At 48.3% G+C, this 19184-nt stretch overlaps 7 protein-coding genes and 1 non-coding gene across 8 annotated transcripts; 4 read left to right on the top strand and 4 right to left on the bottom strand.

The window, feature by feature from the left end:
- Window positions 1-1349: 1349 nt before the first annotated feature.
- Window positions 1350-2956, top strand: MGYG_06999 (UMTA; the record flags this gene model as incomplete). The annotated part of the gene is made up of 8 exons (XM_003170955.1): window positions 1350-1463; window positions 1587-1723; window positions 1792-1833; window positions 1897-1963; window positions 2021-2057; window positions 2171-2390; window positions 2453-2789; window positions 2870-2956. 8 exons carry the CDS (start codon window positions 1350-1352, stop codon window positions 2954-2956), a joined length of 1041 nt encoding a protein of 346 aa, XP_003171003.1.
- A 1153-nt stretch (window positions 2957-4109) lies between these two features.
- Window positions 4110-6162, top strand: MGYG_07000 (benzoate 4-monooxygenase cytochrome P450; the record flags this gene model as incomplete). Its single annotated transcript, XM_003170956.1, has 7 exons — window positions 4110-4350; window positions 4542-4951; window positions 5009-5323; window positions 5401-5426; window positions 5478-5562; window positions 5646-5809; window positions 5985-6162. The coding sequence occupies 7 exons, from the start codon at window positions 4110-4112 to the stop codon at window positions 6160-6162; spliced, it is 1419 nt and encodes a 472-aa protein (XP_003171004.1).
- Window positions 6163-6592: 430 nt separating this feature from the next.
- On the top strand, window positions 6593-6675 carry MGYG_10569. The gene has a single exon. It is a non-coding gene; the product is annotated as a tRNA-His (tRNA).
- A 351-nt stretch (window positions 6676-7026) lies between these two features.
- MGYG_07001 (serine/threonine protein kinase) lies at window positions 7027-8489 on the bottom strand (the record flags this gene model as incomplete). Its single annotated transcript, XM_003170957.1, has 5 exons — window positions 7027-7174; window positions 7325-7630; window positions 7666-7771; window positions 7854-8021; window positions 8186-8489. 5 exons carry the CDS (start codon window positions 8487-8489, stop codon window positions 7027-7029), a joined length of 1032 nt encoding a protein of 343 aa, XP_003171005.1.
- A 587-nt stretch (window positions 8490-9076) lies between these two features.
- On the bottom strand, window positions 9077-11160 carry MGYG_07002 (Ser/Thr protein phosphatase; the record flags this gene model as incomplete). The annotated part of the gene is made up of 2 exons (XM_003170958.1): window positions 9077-10752; window positions 10833-11160. The coding sequence occupies 2 exons, from the start codon at window positions 11158-11160 to the stop codon at window positions 9077-9079; spliced, it is 2004 nt and encodes a 667-aa protein (XP_003171006.1).
- Window positions 11161-12071: 911 nt separating this feature from the next.
- Window positions 12072-13404, bottom strand: MGYG_07003 (serine/threonine protein kinase; the record flags this gene model as incomplete). Its single annotated transcript, XM_003170959.1, has 5 exons — window positions 12072-12184; window positions 12250-12381; window positions 12483-12708; window positions 12831-13161; window positions 13211-13404. 5 exons carry the CDS (start codon window positions 13402-13404, stop codon window positions 12072-12074), a joined length of 996 nt encoding a protein of 331 aa, XP_003171007.1.
- A 601-nt stretch (window positions 13405-14005) lies between these two features.
- On the top strand, window positions 14006-15380 carry MGYG_07004 (acyl-CoA thioesterase II; the record flags this gene model as incomplete). Its single annotated transcript, XM_003170960.1, has 4 exons — window positions 14006-14101; window positions 14183-14594; window positions 14716-15212; window positions 15330-15380. 4 exons carry the CDS (start codon window positions 14006-14008, stop codon window positions 15378-15380), a joined length of 1056 nt encoding a protein of 351 aa, XP_003171008.1.
- Window positions 15381-15845: 465 nt separating this feature from the next.
- Window positions 15846-17103, bottom strand: MGYG_07005 (hypothetical protein; the record flags this gene model as incomplete). Its single annotated transcript, XM_003170961.1, has 3 exons — window positions 15846-16233; window positions 16323-16445; window positions 16529-17103. The coding sequence occupies 3 exons, from the start codon at window positions 17101-17103 to the stop codon at window positions 15846-15848; spliced, it is 1086 nt and encodes a 361-aa protein (XP_003171009.1).
- Window positions 17104-19184: the final 2081 nt, after the last annotated feature.

Below are 19184 nucleotides of genomic sequence, written 5' to 3' on the forward strand. Positions count from 1 at the left end.
ACGAGTCACGTGAACATCTGTAATCACTTAGTCATGTTATTACTCAGCGAGTCTTTGTCATCACTTTCTTCACGTGACTTTAATGTTCCCGACACCCGAAAAGGAAATCCGCGACGACGACGATGCGACTGACAATGATTTTTGCAGAGAAAGACGACGACGAAGCAGTCAAGAGCAGCGTCTAAAGAACAATGATGGGCTTGATATGGAGTATTATGTTTATCATCTTGTCGTTTGTAAGGGAAACACTGTCTGGATCCTACCATGGCTGTTCGAAACACTGGCCTGTCCCATGGGTTTGCTTCTGGGGAAGTTCGCTAACGTCAATCTCAGCAGCATTGAACTCGCCGACAGCCGTCTACGAAGTACATGGAAGGGTCTTAGTGAAAGCGCAAAGCAGTTCATATCCGGTTTTGCCGCAGTCAAGTTTAGCAGGCTTCTTGAGTCGACTACTCCGTACGGAGTACGCCCTTAATCTCACCTGCCTGCCTGCGGGCCCCATTTTTAGACGACCAGATGCAGAGAGAAGCGTATGCACACCCTTGCCGCCAGCGTACATATCCAACGGTTGACATGCAGACAACCTCTTTTCGTTGAATTCGCGCTCCGGAACAAATAGAAATGCTATGGTCGAATTACCTCTGAAACCGAGATCACCCCAAGCTTTTCCTCGTATGCGCAATTCTTATTGGTGACCAGAACTCAGACGGCCCGTACTAGCAAGCAGTTTACGGCCTGTGTGGCGGCTTGTCCGTCCACTTACCGTTATCGCGACCTCCCACCCCTTGCTGGAGAGCATATTGACTCTTGGGCCTTGGCGCAGGCGAATCCAATCGCTCGCAGCTGGACACCATCCCTCCCCAAGAGAAACAACCAACCCATTTTGTCAGGCCGCTTTCTTTTCTTTTATCGCCGTTAGTGGAACGGACTAGGCCGCCATTCCAGTCTGCGCGAGAGTCTTTTCTTCCCATGTGCTCCTAGCGACACAAACTTCATTTCGTCTCAACATCAATCATCTGGTTGCTTATGGCCAAGTTTGCGAACCGCATGTAGTTCGTCAATCTCGTGTGGAACATGATGCTTCCTGCTGGAATGTAAGTCACTTGCATATATTCCTGCATTTACCATGCTCTTTCTCTGCCTTATCCTCGATTGAATGACTGGTCACATTCATCCATCGCATCTTGCGGGTTTATTTAAGCTCTCGACTTATATACCCCCATGCCTAACTCTTCGAGATCACCCATCCTAACTCCATCTACTTATATAGATCACAAAAATAGGTCTTACCGAGTTTTGGCTACCTATTCGTATATATCATACTCTTATTCCTATCACGATCTTTGAAAATGCCATCTTCGCCGTCCGTTAATTCGAGTCCGTCGAAGTCCCAAAGCCCTTCACAACGCCCATCCCCTCCTCAAGACCTGCCAGAGCTCGAAGACCTCCACGGCAATCCGTTGGTACGTCTATCAACATCTAAGAGAAGGATATACATGAGGCTGATGTTGTTTCCGCTAGGAAGTGGACGATGACCCTGATTCGGACTTTGAAGACGACGAGTAAGGGAACTCTCGATTTACAAGGATCGACCCTTTATACTGATTCCGGTTCTTGTCATATTTAGCAGCGCAAGCGATACAACGTCGATAAAAACAGACATATGCGCATATAGATTTGAGAATGGTAGAAGATACCACGCATATAAGGATGGTGCCTATTGGTATGAGCTATATCTACTTCTAGGATGTGATGCTCCGTGCATATTCTGACATTTATTTCTTCCTCAAGGGGGCCAAACGATGATCGGCAAAACGAGCAACTCGATATTGCGTACGTCTGTGGGACCTCTTATCATGGTGGGCAAATTGATCGAAGGGCTAACCATTCTATCAGACATCATATGTTTTCGCTTTTATTAAACGGAAAACTTCTCCTTGCACCAATCGATGAGAATATACAGGTAAATCGTCAAGAGTTTACAACTTTAAGCGGCACAGGTATATTAATGATATTGCAGACTGTCCTTGATCTTGGAACTGGTACAGGAATAGTATGTTCTGAAGATCTCCTATAATCCTCACTCTATCACTAACTCTTTATATTTAGTGGGCCATGTAAGCTCTTCCTAAGTCAAGTCGCAGCATCGTCCGAGTGATTTTCTAATCAGGTGTGTCCAGTGACTTCGCCGACGAATACCCCTCCGCCGAGGTTATTGGAACCGACCTATCTCCAATTCAGCCCGCCTTTGTCCCACCGAATCTCCGGTTCGAAATTGATGATGCCAGCGAAGATTGGACATTTCCAGAAAACCATTTCGATTTGATACATATTCGCGCCCTTTATGGTGCGATATCAGACTGGCCAAAACTTTACTCCCAAGCTCTTAGGTATGATTTAACACATCGCAATATATGTATAATATAATTGCCCAACTCTAACAGTTGTACAGGCATTTAAGACCTGGCGCATGGTTTGATCAGATAGAGATGTCCATCGAATTCCGATCGGACGATGGAACCGTTACTGAAGATCATGTGCTTGCGGTATGGTCGCGGACATTTATCGAAGCTGGTGAAAGGATTGGCAAGACCTTCCGTATCGCAGATCTGGCTAAAAAATATATGGACGATGCCGGCTTCGAAAACGTTGTGGAGACGAGATTGAAACTCCCTGTGGGAGGCTGGGGAAAAGACAAACAGATTAAACGGCTAGGCCAGTGGAATCTCCTTCATTGCGAAGAGGGCATCGAAGGCTGGGCCATGGCCTTACTCACCAGAGTCATGCAGGTAAGTAGTTGGCCAGGCTTCCCTTTTCCCCATCTCCGTTCCTCCCAGAGTATCCAATTTTTGACTTTCGCCATCTCTAGTGGACTTATGAAGATGTCCAAATTTTTCTAGCTAAAATGCGGGCCGGGCTTCGCGACCCGAAGACCCATGCATACTTCTATGTGTAAGTTCTCTTCCCTGTTTGCCCCAAAACTCTTTTTCACCCGCTCCTCCTCTCTTAACGACAGTAGAAGAAGAATGCGAGGTGTTGCATCATAGCTATAAGCGAACCAAAATGCTTACATTTCCACAGTGTCAGCGTCCATGGCCAAAAGCCCTACTCAGCGCGGCCAACCGCTTTATAATCCTCCGTTATGCATAATGCTCGGCATACTTTCTTCTTCTCAGCCTGGAGTCTCTTACCATCACGGGAGGGCATCAACCGACGATCATGTTTCCCTTTCAGCTATAAAGCCCCATCCTTGAAGCGTTCGCTTTACCTTCCAATCCTGGCGAGACCATGTTCTCTGTTTTCTTACAGGCGATTCGACATACTCGCTTGTATTCGTGAATATAGCAGTAATTTCTTTCGTGCAGATGACTTATTTGAGAACCCAAGGACGCAGAATTTAGGCCAGCAGCCACGCCTTTAGCAATCTACCAATCCCATATAGGCCATTTAAATGGCTAGGAGGCTAACGAATAGGGGCTGCCCACAGGCATCAATAAGCAGATCATGAGGACCAAGCATTTCTATCTATATGACATTGATCGAATCCGTCACCTTCTTCTAGATGTCACCTCTTAGCCCGTATCCAAATTGAAGATGCTGGCCGTGTGGATCCGAAAATACGAAGTCGAAAGCCTGAAGAACATCAACTCCAATGGTAGGGTAATTGCTAACTCAGGCTAGTAAAATAAAACGCAAGGAGCCAATTTCGATGGTTCGTCCGCTCACCTGGCGCACCATGGCTGGGTTGGCGCTCCTGAGGGGGGATGGGGTTGGGATACCTTCCCGTTTCCTTTCCGTGGGATGCCAGCTAACGAGTTCCGCTTCACAAAAGGTTTGTATTTGCAAACCCACTTGATCATGTCTTCATCTTTCACGTTCCAGTGGCTTTTTAAGGTTCGATATCGTTACTTGTGACAGGGTGGTTGGTTCTTGAAATGTATACGGGGGAGTATAAATTGCGGGCCAGCTTGATAATCTTAGTCTCGTCTGGCTCCCGGATTTATATAATACAGCCTATGTTAATGTTAAAGGTGGCCGTTGCTGTAATGATTGATCCCGTTTCGGCCTCTCAGAGACAGTCCATATCATAACGTCGTTGGGAAGAAACCATGGCTGGCTTCACAGGTTATCTACTTGATCCTTCCTCTCTCACTATCCTTGCCACCGCAGCAGGACTGAGCATTATTGTTTGGTATACGGCTGTTGTTATATACCGAATCAATTTCCATCCATTGGCAGACATTCCTGGGCCATTCCTTGCCCGAGCAACGCATTTATATTCCTTTTATTTCAATGGTATATTGGACGGGAAATTCTATCTTCAAGTTGAGAGGTTGCATAATATATATGGTATGTTATTTTAGTTTATACAGTTGTGAATGTCGAAACTGTGCTTACCATTGTATCCTGTAGGCCCGGTAGTTCGGATAACACCCGATGAAATCCATTTAAGCAACCCAGAACATTATGATAAGATATATCATGTTGGAACCCCATATAACAAGAGCGCCCCCTTCTACGATGCTTTTGGCGTGGACAAGGCTACATTCACGACGCCGATAACAACATCCACCGGATGAAGCGAGCGGCCTTCAACCCGTTCTTCTCTCGAAAGCGTGTGCTTGAACTCGAAGACATTGTTCAATCAAAGGCCAAAACACTGGTGAGGCGCATATCCACCGCGCTTAAGTCCTGCGGAGGAATAGATCTCCATCATGGGTTCCGCGCAATCTCAATCGATGTCATCAGCGACTATGCCTTTGACAATTGCTATAACTTCCTGGAAAAGGACGACTTCGGCGCGCCGTTTTTTGACATGATCCGAGGCTTTGGTCCGATGTTTTGGTTTTTCCAGCAAGCCCCCTTTATGCGGCCGATCCTCCTAGGAGTACCACCGTGGGTGGCCAAATTGACGAGTCCATCGTTGACTCGCATGTTGCAGTTCCATCAAGTAATGCTTACTCCCAATATATATATGGTATGGCCACTATACTAAAACAGATTCTAGAGCAGTCGAGAGCAAGTGGTCAGGGTGAAACATCAGGTGGAGGCGAACGTGAAACCCGAGCGAACGACCATCTTTCACCAATTCCTAAACCCGGAGTTCATGAAAGATATCCCGACAGTCGAACAATTGAAAGATGAAGCATACATCGTTGTTGCGGCAGCTGCTGATACGACTGGTAATGCCCTGACGATAGGACTATACAACACCGTTTCATCACCGAAAATATATGCAGCGGTGACCGCCGAACTGCGAGAAGCATTCCCAGACCCAGATGGAGATGTTGACTTTGTTACTCTAGAGAGACTGCCGTATTTTGTTCGTTCTCACCCCCTGTTATCTGTTATTCTGTTTCATTTAGCACCGTCGCTGATAGCAGGTACCATGACATATAGACTGGTATCATCAAGGAAGCCTTGCGGTAAGCGTGTACGCCATATGCACGAAGACGTTGACTAACAAAGTATATCAGCTTATCATTTGGCGTTGTTGGACGCCTTCCTCGAGTAGTACCAGAATACGGTGCCGAGTTTGATGGATACAAACTGCCGGCCGGCGTAAGTACTCTGTCCCCCCAAATCCCAGTTCCCTGTCTTTCTTAAGAGGCAAATGACGGCCAAACTCTTAACTATATACTCAGACAACTGTGAGCATGAGCTCGTGGACCATGCATCGAAATCAAGACATCTTCCCTGACCCAGATGAATTTGATCCGTCGCGCTGGTTAGACCCGAAAGTCAGTTCCGAGCTTGAAAGGTATCTCGTGGCATTTAGCAAAGGATCCCGCGCCTGCGTTGGAATGCAGTAAGTTTTACCAAAGCCCTTGCGTACTCGTTTTCTTTTCTTCATGCGCGGTCCACCAGCATCTGCAACATACATCCCCGGCCAATTATAACATGGCTGTCTGAGCTCCGTCTGTGTGCATGCATAGTTAGCTAACATGCGCGTTCCTTTTTCCCTCCTTGCGCCCAAATTCCAGACTTGCCGCCTGTGAGCTTTATGTCACCCTCGGCAGAGTGCTGCGCAGCTTTCCAGATTTGACCATCAAGCCGAAATCAAGGGAAGAACTGCTGTATATGGACTATTTCTCCTCCTATCATCCGGACAAGTACAACAAGTTCTACTTTGAACTCCCGAGCAGCAAGGTAGAGGCGTGATGGACTCGCCGCTGCCCAGCACCTCCCTTAGACGCCACGGTTCTCGCCCCACGGAGATGCTGATAGTTATCGGTGGCAACTTTGGCTTGAGATAACGAGGACTGCATACTCCGTCAAGAACTAATTCTTGAGAATGACCCATCAACCCCGCGCCCGGGTCACCCGTTTGTTGTCCTGGTTGCTTTTTCGTATCTTGTGTAACTGTTGTATATTTACCAAGTTTGTGGACACGCAGTAATCAACCAATCGCACTAGTATCCTCGAGCCGTTCGAAGGCACATGATAAAAATCCTTTCACTACAAGAGAAGAACAATCTAGAGTTGAAGATGTTTATTTGAGACAGCTTATGTGCCGGAGTTGCCTTCTTCGTATTCGTATCCACAGCTCAAGCCTCATGTTGAGGCGGGCGTGGCAATTGCAGCATCTCCAGGTGTCGTAGTCTAATGGTCATGATAACTCGTTGTGGAACAAGCAAAGCCGAGTTGGTCCCGGTTCGATTCCGGGCGATGCCACATCTTCAAATATGTCAGCCAGCTTCACGTCAGGCTGGTTCCTTTTTTTTTTTTTTCATCTATCTTCATTTTTTGTTTTGGCGATATTTGGGTTTTCGGTGGCCGCAACAGCCTTCCTCATTTCTTCTTTATAGGAGGATCTCTAGCGGATGAACCCCAGCACTGGATAGCTCCTGCAGCTGAGATTGCCATCTTGCCTTTATGGGGCCCCATGTAACGGCGATCCGTTGGCAAAGGATAAAACAATTTAAACACAACAGCAGCTGGCGAGTCAACTGCAGAGAGTAGTAAAGTTTGGGTGTACAACCCACCATCATATCATGTTGACATGTTGATACAAGTGTTAAAGGATCAGTCGTTCAGACCCCGTTCAAAGCCAGGCAAAGCCCAGTTAACCATCCAGTCTGACTCTAGCACTTGCAAAGCTGTTGGTCGTTCCTTGGGCCGAAATACCAGCATTTGACGCATTAAATCGAGAAAGGCAACTGTTTCCTCTTTGCTGAAGACGCCGTTTGGCTGCATCTTTCGTCGATATTTTTGAATCCCCTCCTCAAATGCCTAATCCATTGGCGGCCAAATTTCTCTACCCTCCGTGGGCCTGCCGCTCTCATTGAAGAATTGATGACGCTCATCTCATCTCTCCCACCACTCTGTAGGCATTGGCCCAAGGACTTCAATGTGCTGCTTCGTTACACTATCTGGTGTTGCAAATTCACAGCTCCAAATTGCTTTCATGCCTACTATCTCCCAGATAGCTACAGCTGAACCCCATATATCAGCTGGGTATGACATTGGGGTATCTGGTTCAAAACGAGCCTCGGGAGGTCTTAGGTGTAAGGGTGTGCGGCAGCCTTTTCCTAAACGAGATTCGGATGTGGGAGAAAATGCTTCCCCAAAGTCACTTAATAGCACATGTGTATCACTTAATGTGAAATCTTCAGCATATTTACCAAAACTAATTGGTATTACTGCTTTTGCTGGGCATTGGGCGAAAGAGGGGCTCCGTCACTTCTCGTAACAGGTACAGTCTCGGGTTTTCCGTATTCTTCGTAGAACTTTTCGACTGAAAGGTTGTCAAAGCTGGACGGGAATTTAGCTAGGATATTTCGCAAGTGTATATCTATCAAATGGTTAGAATTGGCGTACTCGGTTGACTGTCCTCCTGCTTTACTACACACCTCCATGAACAAAACCTCGTGAATGAATAGAGGCGACTGATAGAGTAACTGCAGCTGATAATGCTCGCGCTACATCGATCGGGAATAAACGGCTATATGATGCTTCCCATAGATTACATTGTGCAGGGTCATCGTGTAGCATGGGTGCGTCCCATTCGGACCGTGTATCTTGAACTCATCAAGAGGCACAGGTATTGAAGCATGAGCGTAGTTTCTGAAGCTTTTTGATATATTCGACAACGTAGATTTCGGAACTGGCGCTGAAAGCTCTCGTAGTACATTCGTTTCGCGCTAAAGGGAGCCTGCGGTCCCAACCTTAAGAGCAACGTAACATTCTAGCTGGCTGTCTCGGGCCAGCCAGATAGTTGCATAGCCCCCAAAGCCCAGTTTGTCCACAATGCGGTATCTATCATGCACCATATCGCCAACAATGACGGGGTGATAACCGCCTGGCTGATACTGTGAAAGTGACTCTGCGCCATCGATCCAGTCGTACTCAATATAAGGAGGTTCCACGTCAACACCGTCGTTTGATGGAGTTTCGGTAGGTAGATGAGAGGAGGAGAAAGCTCTAAGCTGAAGAGAGCTTAATCTTTGGCAGTAATTTGTACGCGTCGAAGGTGATGATAAGACCATGGTAATCCTTGATATCGAGTTAAATGGGACTGATGCCTTCAACCAGCCCATCATGCATGGTATCATGGTATGCAAATAATAATAGTATCTCACGACTAGCCTTTGGCTTGAACAGTTAAATACTGATAAGAAGTGAGTTCCAATTCAAGTCAATTATTATGCCGTCTTCATCTGGCGTTGTAGTTCATATTAGAAACAGGAGGCTCAAAGAAAGACCTTTGACGCCGACGCTCTCCGATTGGTTGGCGGTTGCTCTCGATCATAACCCCTTGTTATATAGTCCACTGCTTAGCTATAAGAGTGTCGATTCAGCATCATAAGAATGAGGGAGACGAACGGGTAATCTTCTTTGCCGTGAGGCGTATAGTGACTGTATGAGATGTAGAGGCTAAATGCTTCGGAAGTTTTCATGGTGAAAAAGGTAACTAGGTCTTATTTATTCAACGATGGCTATATATTATTTAATCTACAACATAAAGCAGCTCTATCCTGGGCATTTATTGACAGCTGCAATCCCTTCAAACAGTAATAATTAACATCATCATGATCGTCATCATATTTATTTAACCGTTTACGCGTCCAAGCCATTAGTTGGTCGCGCAGTTGGGCAGGCCCTCCTTCCAGTACTTGAGAGCATACTCGCGCAAGAAGCTCGACGATCCGAAGTCCTTGTAGCTCTGAATGTCGTTGGCAGAGTACTTGCCACCAAGCTTGTTAAGGGCTGGGATGACAAATTTAGCACCGATGTAGTCTACAAAGGCAAGATCGACGACTTGGGGAATAGAGCCATTAGTAGGGAAAGAGGCGTTGGCCTGAATGTCGATTGGCACCTTGAAGTATGGGATCTTGGAGTGAGGGGTATCGTCTCCGTCAAGGCCAAAGTCGTCAGAGGTAACGTAGCCGGGATACAGCATGGAGGAATCGATGGTGCGGCGGGTGAAGGCCTTGTATGGTTGAGGGGCTTCGCGGCGCTTAAGCTGGACGTATTCTGGCGAAGGGTCGGGGCAAGCCTCATCAGCGCTAGGTTGGGGGGCAGTCATGGGGGAGTATTCATCAGTGCGTTTCTGGTAGGGCCCCTTGTTGAGAGCGTCCAAGAGCTCCCTGGCAATGGAGTAGGGTACGTCAGGGAGGTACTGGAACTGATTCTTGAAGGGATAGACAATGTACTCGTCGTCCTTGGTGAAGGGACCCTTGACGAGGTCGAAACGGATGCCACCAGTGTTCAGGAGGAGTAGTCTAGGCTTATCAGCACGGTCTTCTTTGACGACTACCTTGGACAACATGTCAATAACGAGCTGGTAGATGTTATTTTTGGCTTCGAAGGGAACACAGGACATGCAGTAGGTCTCAGGGACGCATCCGAGGACGGTGGAGGTGTTGAGCTGCTTACGAGCACCCGTGATATCATGAGTGATATCCAGGCCCTTGTGAGTGTCAAAGTGTCTATCCTGAGACTTAGAAGCATGGTAGGCGAAGGTCAGACGGTTCCAGTCCAAGTAACGGCGAGCATAGCGGAGGTCCAGCCCCTTGTTTGGGTGGTGGTTCGATTGGGTAGATGTGGTGGCATTGCCCTTGATGGCACGACGAGTCGGGTTGGGAACGCCTCTTGGTTTCTTGCTACCTCTAAACGTACGAGACTTGATTCCGGTCATGGACAACCATCCGAGGGACTCACAGTACCTTCCGGATCCGAGAGCGGTCGAAGTCTCATCGTAGACAACGAAGTCTCGAACGTGGTTGTGACCGCCAAAGGCCTGGATTGGGACACCCGGGCGAAGCTCTTGGATTTTCCGGCGCAGGGTACGCAGAGTTGGGAACTTATCATCGGTACGAGCAGGTGTATGGCCAAAAATGATGAAAAGGTCGACCGGCTTGGGTGTCTTGACGGCATCGACGAACCAGGACTCCTGGACAAGGTCTTCAGCCTTGATAACCTTGGAGACGTTGGAGTTGCCGGTGAAGTCGAAGAGGACACCAAAGGCCATAACTTTCAGGCCATGCTTGGTAGTAAAGTAGCGGTACTTGTTGCCGATGTACTCGTACTTGCCAGTCTCCTGGTTGATAATCTGGACGTTGCTTGTCACGTATCTCTCGCCATAGGCCTTGGAGAAGTTTGCAAACGTATGATAGGCAACTTCGGTCACATACAGCTCGTGGTTTCCGATGCTTAGAAGGTCATAGTCGACGCGAGAGAAGATTTCGTCGGAGACGAGGCCATTGGGCTGTGTAGAGTCGCTCAATCCGTTGCCATCATGCAGGTCACCTTTTTCGTCCGTGTCAGTAAACATTGACATCAGCGAAGATGACATGGAAGGAGACGGAGGATTATACGAGAGAACATACCGCAGTCAATGAGAAGCAGGTCGACTCTGAGCTGGTCAGCCTTTCTCCTCATATGCTTGACGAAGGAGGCGTAGTCTCCCCAGTCAGCGCCGTAGTTCTGCTCCTTCAGATGTCCCTCGAGCCATCCGTGGGTATCGGTGGTGTGCAGGAAGTTGATCTGACCCCATTCGAGCGGTCCCTTAGGCTTCGTGAGCGCTCCCTGAGCTTCAGGCTGCATACGGCGCACCAGTCTCTTGTGCTCTGCCGGCTTGCCTGGCTCGCTGCAGGAGTCGCAGGCGAGAGCAGCGGCTGCACAGGCAGCGAGACTGACTAGAGTCGAGAAACGCATCTTGACTCGACCACACAGCCAATTCGTGTTCAGAGCGGTCGGCTTTCAAGCTGACTGACAGTCTGTCTAGCTCTCGAGCTGGCTGAGATGGGGTTTATATAGCTAGCTGCCATCAGCCGTCTTTTAAATAGTTTCCATCTCATCCTTGAATGGGTCTCGAGGTCGCTGATCGGCAGAACCCGCTCAGCCAGGCGGCCCAGCGCCGGAAACGAAGTGCGACGTCGTCGCCATCCCTCGTCGTCCAGGCTGAATTTCGGGGATAAAGTCATCAAATGTCCCCAGCAAGAGTTGTATCCCCCTGTCGGGCATGTTGTATCTATTGGCTGAAACGTATCGACGCGGCCGTTGGTTAATTTAGTTATGGAGAATCGTACTACGGGCACTTCTGGTCCGAGTGAGACTGACAGGCATCCTAACCGAGGCGGACTTCTTGATTCCCACTCGCTGGGCCCTCGAATTGTCCGAGTTGAGATAACTAGGAAGAATCACACCCTCCTAGTACTTGCAAGAGTGAAAGTGCAGGTCGAGAAGCACGACGAAGTGTTGGAGATTTGGTTGCCGGATACACAGAGTGTCTTCCCGGTAACAGGTAGTTAGATGGTTAACTAGTTAGGCGTTTATCCGTGACTAACTAGATAACTACTCCATAGTTCAAAGCAACTTGGTTAAGCATATCAGCCGAAGGGAGCGGACTGAACACGGCGTCTATCGCTTTGATGGAAGGCTGGCCTCGGAATTCAGGAACCATTTAAAGCGAATGGTCGAAATCGGGAGCAGAATATATGTATGTAGCTCAACCGTCACATTGTATTTACATCTGGCAGGGTAGGATGGTTCGAACTTGGTAGTGTTTCTACCTCTACGACACGAACCAAGAGTCCTGCATCAACTCCTTTGCCGTGAGCCTCTGTTCAGGCATCCAAGTCAAGGTTCGCCGCCTGAATTTTAGGAACTTCATGCTGTTTTCCAGCCGGTTCTCTACAGACACTAGAGTCCTGCCTTCGGGGATGGACGCCAGCTCCAGCTATTTACTTAGTTGTATTAATAGGAGTAAAACACAAAGGACACTCTCAAAGAAGATCAACATACCTTTCTCGCCCCAAAAGTCGGCCCTTCGCTCAGGATTCTTAGCCAAAAACTCGGCCGGTGGAGGACCCAGGGATGCGATCATCTCAGCAAAGTAAACTGCATCGTATGCTTTGCCGTCCTCTTCATCTCGAGCTGTAAACAGCCTCCTGCACCCCAGTAGGTTTCAGGCATTGGGGAATATTCGTTAGCTAGCCCATTGGTTACTAGTCAACCGGAATGAACAACCGTCAGACCAATACTCCAGATATCGACCGGATAACTCCAGCCTACATATAATAGTACCTCGGGAGCCCTGAATTCAAGTGGCATAATATCCCTACCATGGGGTCCAGGGCCGATTCTCGCCTCTTCAGAGTCAGATAATAGCATTGGCCCTTCTTTGGGTTTCGCTAGACGCGACATATAGATAGTCCGGGAGTCTGAAACTGGCTTGCGAGGAACAGGTGAATCCAATTCCATCTCTTCAAGTACTTGAAGTACATTGTTATCATACAAGCCTAGAAGTAAGTTGCCAGGATGTATATCTGATGGCCATTAGCAAGAATAAAGACAGCTGGCGTGCAGGCAGTATATAACTATACCAGTGTGGACGGCCTTTGCACTGTGTGTAAGAAATCCACGGCCTTAAGGAGCTCAAAAGTAGCAGCCTTGACAAAAGATTCTTTGAATCCGTCTGGAAAGAAGACGGTCTTCATATCGCGTAGGCTCATCTGCGATGCTTCACAGACTAGAACGGGATGTTTGCCATGGGGCCCGGCTAGTTGAAAAGTGCTCAGTACTCGTCGTATGTTCTGCCGTTCAAACTGCGATTTTGTACTTGGAAAATGTCGTGATATATGATCGTAAAACGGAAGCTCCCTGAGATAATTAGATGTATGGACATACAACTTTAACGCTACATATTCATGATGCCTACAATGGTAAGGTTAAATGTATCCAGAAGATTGTAGAGCAGGGGAACCCGCACCTGAGGTCTCTGGCCAGCCAAATAGTCGACGATGAGCCAAAACCTAGCTTTGCAGTCACTTGGAAGCGGTCATTGAATACGTCTCCGAGTTTAACGGGGTAGAATCGATCGGCGTGATAACCCGATATTGCCTCCTCTTCAACCACACTATGTGGGTCAATGGTTTGAAAGCCGCTGGTAGGAAGCAATCGCCCGCTTTTCTGGCTGCTTGGGTAGGAATGGTCTCAGTGAAGTAGCAATGCTTGCCCATAGCGAACGTTCGTTTCCTGCTCTAGGATACAGTGGAAGGGGCCCAGGTATTTGGTCTCAAGTGACAGCGTAGCCTTGCCAGACAACGAGTATTAATCATAGTCTTCAAGTATATATATATCTTGGGGTATCACGGAGCACGCGCTCAGGTTGCATAAAAATGTCAAAAAACAACAACTCCATCTCCTCTTTACTGTCAATATATACGTACCCAGGTACGGAGTAGATATCTACAATATTGACTGTTGTGACTTAAATTCAATAGAGAGAAAAAGCAAAAATAAACACGAGAAGCGCGCATTCACGTGACCAATAAGGATCAACGATTAGATAAGCTGGATGGACCTCGGCTTAAACATGTTTTTGGACGGCGCAAAAGGAGAAAAGAAAAGAAAATTCACGGGCGCCGGCTCGGAGGCAGCGATATTGGCAGGTTCAAGAATAAATATCGAGCTGTTTGCCGGTGCCTGGTCTCCCTGACCCTTAATTTGCCTTGCATTGCAGTTTGATATCGGAAGTTTAGAGAAAAGGCGGTTCAACATGGGTGCAACGATATTCGAGGCCCCCCCTCACGACCCTTCAAAGTCGCAGATTGAGAATGTCCTCGAGCTCACACCAGTGACAGATCTCGGACCGGTGCGTACAGCCTTTAGGCGCCCAGGGCGGCAGTGTGTGCTTGGACAGATTGGGTTGGTTAACGTATTTTTGCCTTAACAGGATGTGTTTACAAATACTAGGCCCCTCTGGCACCCTCCTGGTGCTCGAGGCATATACGGGGGCGCGGCCATAGCCCAATGTCTATCCGCAGCTCAAAGAACAGTTCCGCCCGATTTCTATCCCCATAGTATGCATTGCTACTTTGTCCTTTCCGGAGATTCGCAGTTACCGGTTCTATACCACGTTGAACGAGTTCGTGATGGGAAGAGCTTTGCTACCCGGACAGTCCAGGCACGACAGCAAGGGCGGCCTATATTCACCACAACCCTTAGTTTTGATCGTGAAGGAAGCTGGGGGAAGAAAGAGATCAAGCATACCAGGAAGAAGCCTAATGTCTCTTTGCCAGAGCAGCCGGATGGGCTTGGCCGAGGCCGAGGTCCATTCGAGTCGAGACAGGTTGGAATAACAAATAGTAAGCAAACATCCCGGGGGCAGTGTCACTTTTATCCCATCTGCTTGCAGGTAACTAGTGGTTATGCATAATATAGTGTACGCTTAATAGCTAACGGCATGAACTTGAAAAAAATAAACAGGAGATTCCCCCCACGCTGCGGACAGGTCCTTGCAGCTGTTTAACAAGGCCCGGGGTACTATATCTGCAGAGGGTGGTAGACAAGCCCATCTAACGGCCTTAGCGTACATGTCAGATAGCTATTTCATTGGCACCGTGTCCAAGGTCCACAATATCCGCCGTTTTTCGTCCCCGGGGGCCATAGAAAGGGCAGCCGCAGCGCTCAAGAAAGAAGTGGGTGTCGAGGAGGAGCTTGCTAAAAAATACCTGACGGATCTAGCCAAGCAGGAGGAACAAGAGCTGAAGCTATCAAAACAGACTTCGGATGACCCCAACATGGAAATAGGCATGATGGTCAGTTTAGATCACACGATATATTTCCACGACAGGCGGGACTTCCGTGCAGACGAATGGATATTCTCAGAAATGAAGACTCCATGGGCCGGGGCAGGCCGCGGCCTTGTCCTGCAGCAGATGTGGGCACAGGATGGCACCCTGATCGCAACATGCGTGCAAGAGGTAACTAAAAAAATTCATAATCCCTTTACTATATTTCTTTTTCCGCCCTCCCTCTCCCTCCAAACCTCAAACCACCCTTGCAAAATACTAGACTAGACGGCTGACCATTCGATGCAGGGAGTCGTTCGACTTAAGCAAGACAAGCCCCCAACCAGCAGCAAACTATAATCTGGTCGACAGTGTTTTTTCTCTTTACCGTGCTACACGCCTTTAATTCCAAGGTAAATGCATGTGGCATAGGATCCCCCTTCGTCTTCGTTTATTGTTACTTATAGGGCGCCTTTTTCCCCGCAACCACGTATATAGAGGATGTTTTCAATCCGATTTTGTATGTATCCATTTTTTCACGCTTATCATTCGAATACAATTGTTTATGGGCCTCCTCCCACTGCTTGACTCTGTCGAACTAGCATCCCAGGGTCTTGGTGGGCAGAGCTTGGTCAAATAACAAATTCAAAATACCTCCCTTTCCTCCGATGATTACAAATGCCCCATTCCTATACCATGCAGCAGCAAATGAAGACATAAAAAAAAGAGAAAACCACCCAGAAATATGATCCACCTTGAAATATCCAAATACTCAGCCCGAGAAGAAGAAGAAAAAGGGGGTCGATATCAAACGTGTCTGCTTTGTCAGCAAGCTACGTCATAGGTAGCTTCCTTTGCACGGCAGAAGTTCGATATTGTTTCTCCCCAGTGAGAGCGACCTTTGTATGCTGCCATGTCTTCAGGCCAGCTCTCGATGTCCTTTGCCAGCAGTTGAAGCTCGGCGAGAGGCAGGTCCTCCAGGAACGTGACAGTTGTTTTGACCGTGAAAAGTATGCCGTTGGTTTCGGGGAGACGGCTGAAGGTCTGTCTCTCACGGCGGATCAGAACGCGATCAGGGGTAGGTACGGTATGGTCCTGCAGCAGGCCATCAGGTTGGAAGAGGATAGACTCCCATCGCTCGCCTGGCTGGATAACCTGGACGAAGTAGCTGGAGCGTTCCATGGGTGATTCGGGAGTTAGCCGCGCCATGAACCTATTTACCAAAACGTTAGCGGCGGTGAACCATGGGAAAGAAACGGCCATTGCAACCAAAAATGAGCATCAATCTATAGGGAGCCTTACTTATTCACGGAAAAGGCAATCTGCCGAGCCCATTGAGGTACGGGAGCATGCATCTCGTTCAGCGTCGAGCCCATGCGGGTATTAGCAGACCAACCAATAAGGAACGCACTGGATGTTGCAGCTCTATACAGTATCATCAGCAAGTTGAGCACAATTATTTATGGAAAGCTGGTAACTAATTTGTTTGACAGATAGATACAACATACACATAATGGTCACCGCTGTCATTCTTTAGGAGGATAGTCATGTCTTCCATGGCCAGCCTGGCGGCTGCTTCCAATGGTGGAATGCTGCCGTTCTCCAGGGGAAACTCTTCTCCCACACGCTTGTTTCTTACAATAGCCCCTGATGTTGACTCTTTGAGTTCAAACGTATTAGGGTATGTCCGGCATAGAAAGGAGGAAACCTCTTTCAGAGCCTCGTTGCATGCCCCTTTTGCCTCAGGGAGGCACTGTGACACCTCCCGGTTCCTAGTGTTGAAAAGGTTGGCTCGCACTTGATGTCTAGCGTTATAGGTATCGTCAACGACAAGCCAGCAAGCCTTGTCCATTCTCTTGAGGCCCATAGTGATTCGGTATTTCGGTTTCTCTCGTACTGGAGTTGGAGATAATACTGGGCTCTCGCCTGAGACAGGGGAGTAAGGGAGGGCCATCCCCTGGACCTCTTTCTCAGTTCTTTGCTTCTGGATGGTCCATGAGGAACGAGAGAGCCACTTATATGCCCAGGTCAGGGCAACACAGAAGATGGCCACTAGAGAGGCGGCGTTGAAGAGGATAAACATGACGGTCAACGGTTCTCTATTGACGACGATAACGACAATCTCTCATATGAAAATGAATGTTATTGCAGAGAAAAGAAAGCAGCCGAGAAAAGAGCTCGAACAGAATGAAATATATCGAGACTCAGAGTGAAATCCATTGCCTTATGATCAACGAAAAGAAGAACAGGAAAAGGGACAGGATGCCCGAAGGGATTTTATTCCAACAACGAGGTGCCGGAACTCTCAGTCAATATAGGCCAGTCCAGTCATACAGTGAACAGTGTCGGCCCCATCTCCATTGATAGCGAGCTGAGCCACCGAAAGCAATGAATAACCCGCCAACGATCCCTATTCGTGAATGTGAGACAAACCCGACTGGGTCATCAAGTGGACATACGATCATCCATAAGCTTCGTCCTTGGAAAAAGACAAGAAGCAAAAAGCATCAAGCCTGTCATCCTATCCTCTTCCCCCTCTCTTCACCCCCAACCCGTCCAGAAGGATACATGCTTTGGTTGTGGGTATATTGTTTTTATTTTCCTGCAGGCAATCGCGCGAAGGTAAAGGGGGTTCCACCGCTGAACTAACTCATACTTTTCTCACGAGTCCATCACCCATAATCCATGGCTCAGGGCCCAGGGCCCTCGGATCCAGATCGCCTGCCCTTGTCCGTGCGCCCACGAAGAAAAATATTGGGCTCGCATCTGATGGAGAGGCTCGGAAAGGACGGTTGAAAGACCGCTGATTGAGCGGTTTTGCCTATGACGCCGACTACGGAGAACATATGTCATCAGGGCTTTTGATTGCAACATGGGAATCGCATACGTAGTACGCAAATAGTACTCGGTATGCATGGAGTATTAGCAATGACTGGCTATACGGAGCATATGCGCCCTTTTTGCCTTTTCTTCTTTTCTTTTTGTCTCTACACCTTTTTAAGGGTGATGCTTCAGGATGGAAGAAGGCCACGCGATCTTTCGGTACACCCTGGCTCTTTCATCCCCTTTCAACGAATTTATGAGAAGCTCACGAATGATGACATTGATACAACGCTGATAGAGCTCTACGGAATATACGCGCGCTTGCCACATCAACCCTCACTCTCGTGACAGCTTCAACTAACCAGTTAGCCGGTAATACCGAGAGCTCACATCCATACTTAGACATCTACGCACAGCACTTGCGCTTTTTATGCCCCTTTGGGTGTGCACAACGGCCAAGCAGCGTTCCATGTCGGTGGGAGGCTTTAGTCCGTATCCACCCCCGCGAGGAAGACCCCTGTCCTATATAGAAACGGCAACTATTAACTAGTTACCGCTAATATTTCTGCGCAGAGGGCGGCTGTTTACTTGACAGGTAGGCCCTTTGGCCCGACCATCTATCAATGTGGCTTGTGACACTACGGAGCGCGAATCGAGAGAACTGCCTCGAAGGGAGGAAACCATGAATATTATCCCCTTCAGGACGGGTTTTCTCGACCTCGTAAAAGGATGGGAAGTTTGAATTCGAAGTCTCCCGGTTATACGGAGTACAGACGACGACTTTGGCTTTCTTTCCTGACTGTTCGTTGCTTTTTTAGCCATCAAACTGTCACTTCCTGCAAGTCTTTCGATGCTCCCAGTCTCGAGCTTGGCCGGTGTTCAGTGCCAGCTGAAAATGTCACTGATTAACCCTCGTTGGATTAATTCGAAGACAGGGATTCGCTGACAAGCCTGTTGTCTGGACCGTTAGACTGTGGAGTGCAGAGTCATATTGGTAACAACAGCTATTATTATTTCGTCCAGAGCCGGTCTATATTCTGACGTTTTCTGGCACCTTTCGGTGAAGAGAAAGACCCCCACGATGCGCTACAACCCTCTTCGGCTTTGTTTTGCTTTTTTTATACAGTGGCTAGAAGTGGCGGACCGAGAGAGAAAAACGCCTTGCAGGGGATCAGGGGGTAGGCTTCGCGTGGCCTTTTGAGTGCGCCATGACGGGTTGGATGAGCGAACTCGACGTCAAAAACTGATTCCAATTCTTGTAAAGAAGCGGTCGTGCGGAACTCAAGCAGTTGTGTATTGAATGCCGCTGCTGGCGGTGCTGCTACTCTTTCTCCTCGCCTG

This window comes from Nannizzia gypsea, genomic scaffold (assembly GCF_000150975.2).
Source record: "Nannizzia gypsea CBS 118893 supercont1.6 genomic scaffold, whole genome shotgun sequence".
Classification (NCBI taxonomy): Eukaryota; Fungi; Ascomycota; class Eurotiomycetes; order Onygenales; family Arthrodermataceae; genus Nannizzia; species Nannizzia gypsea.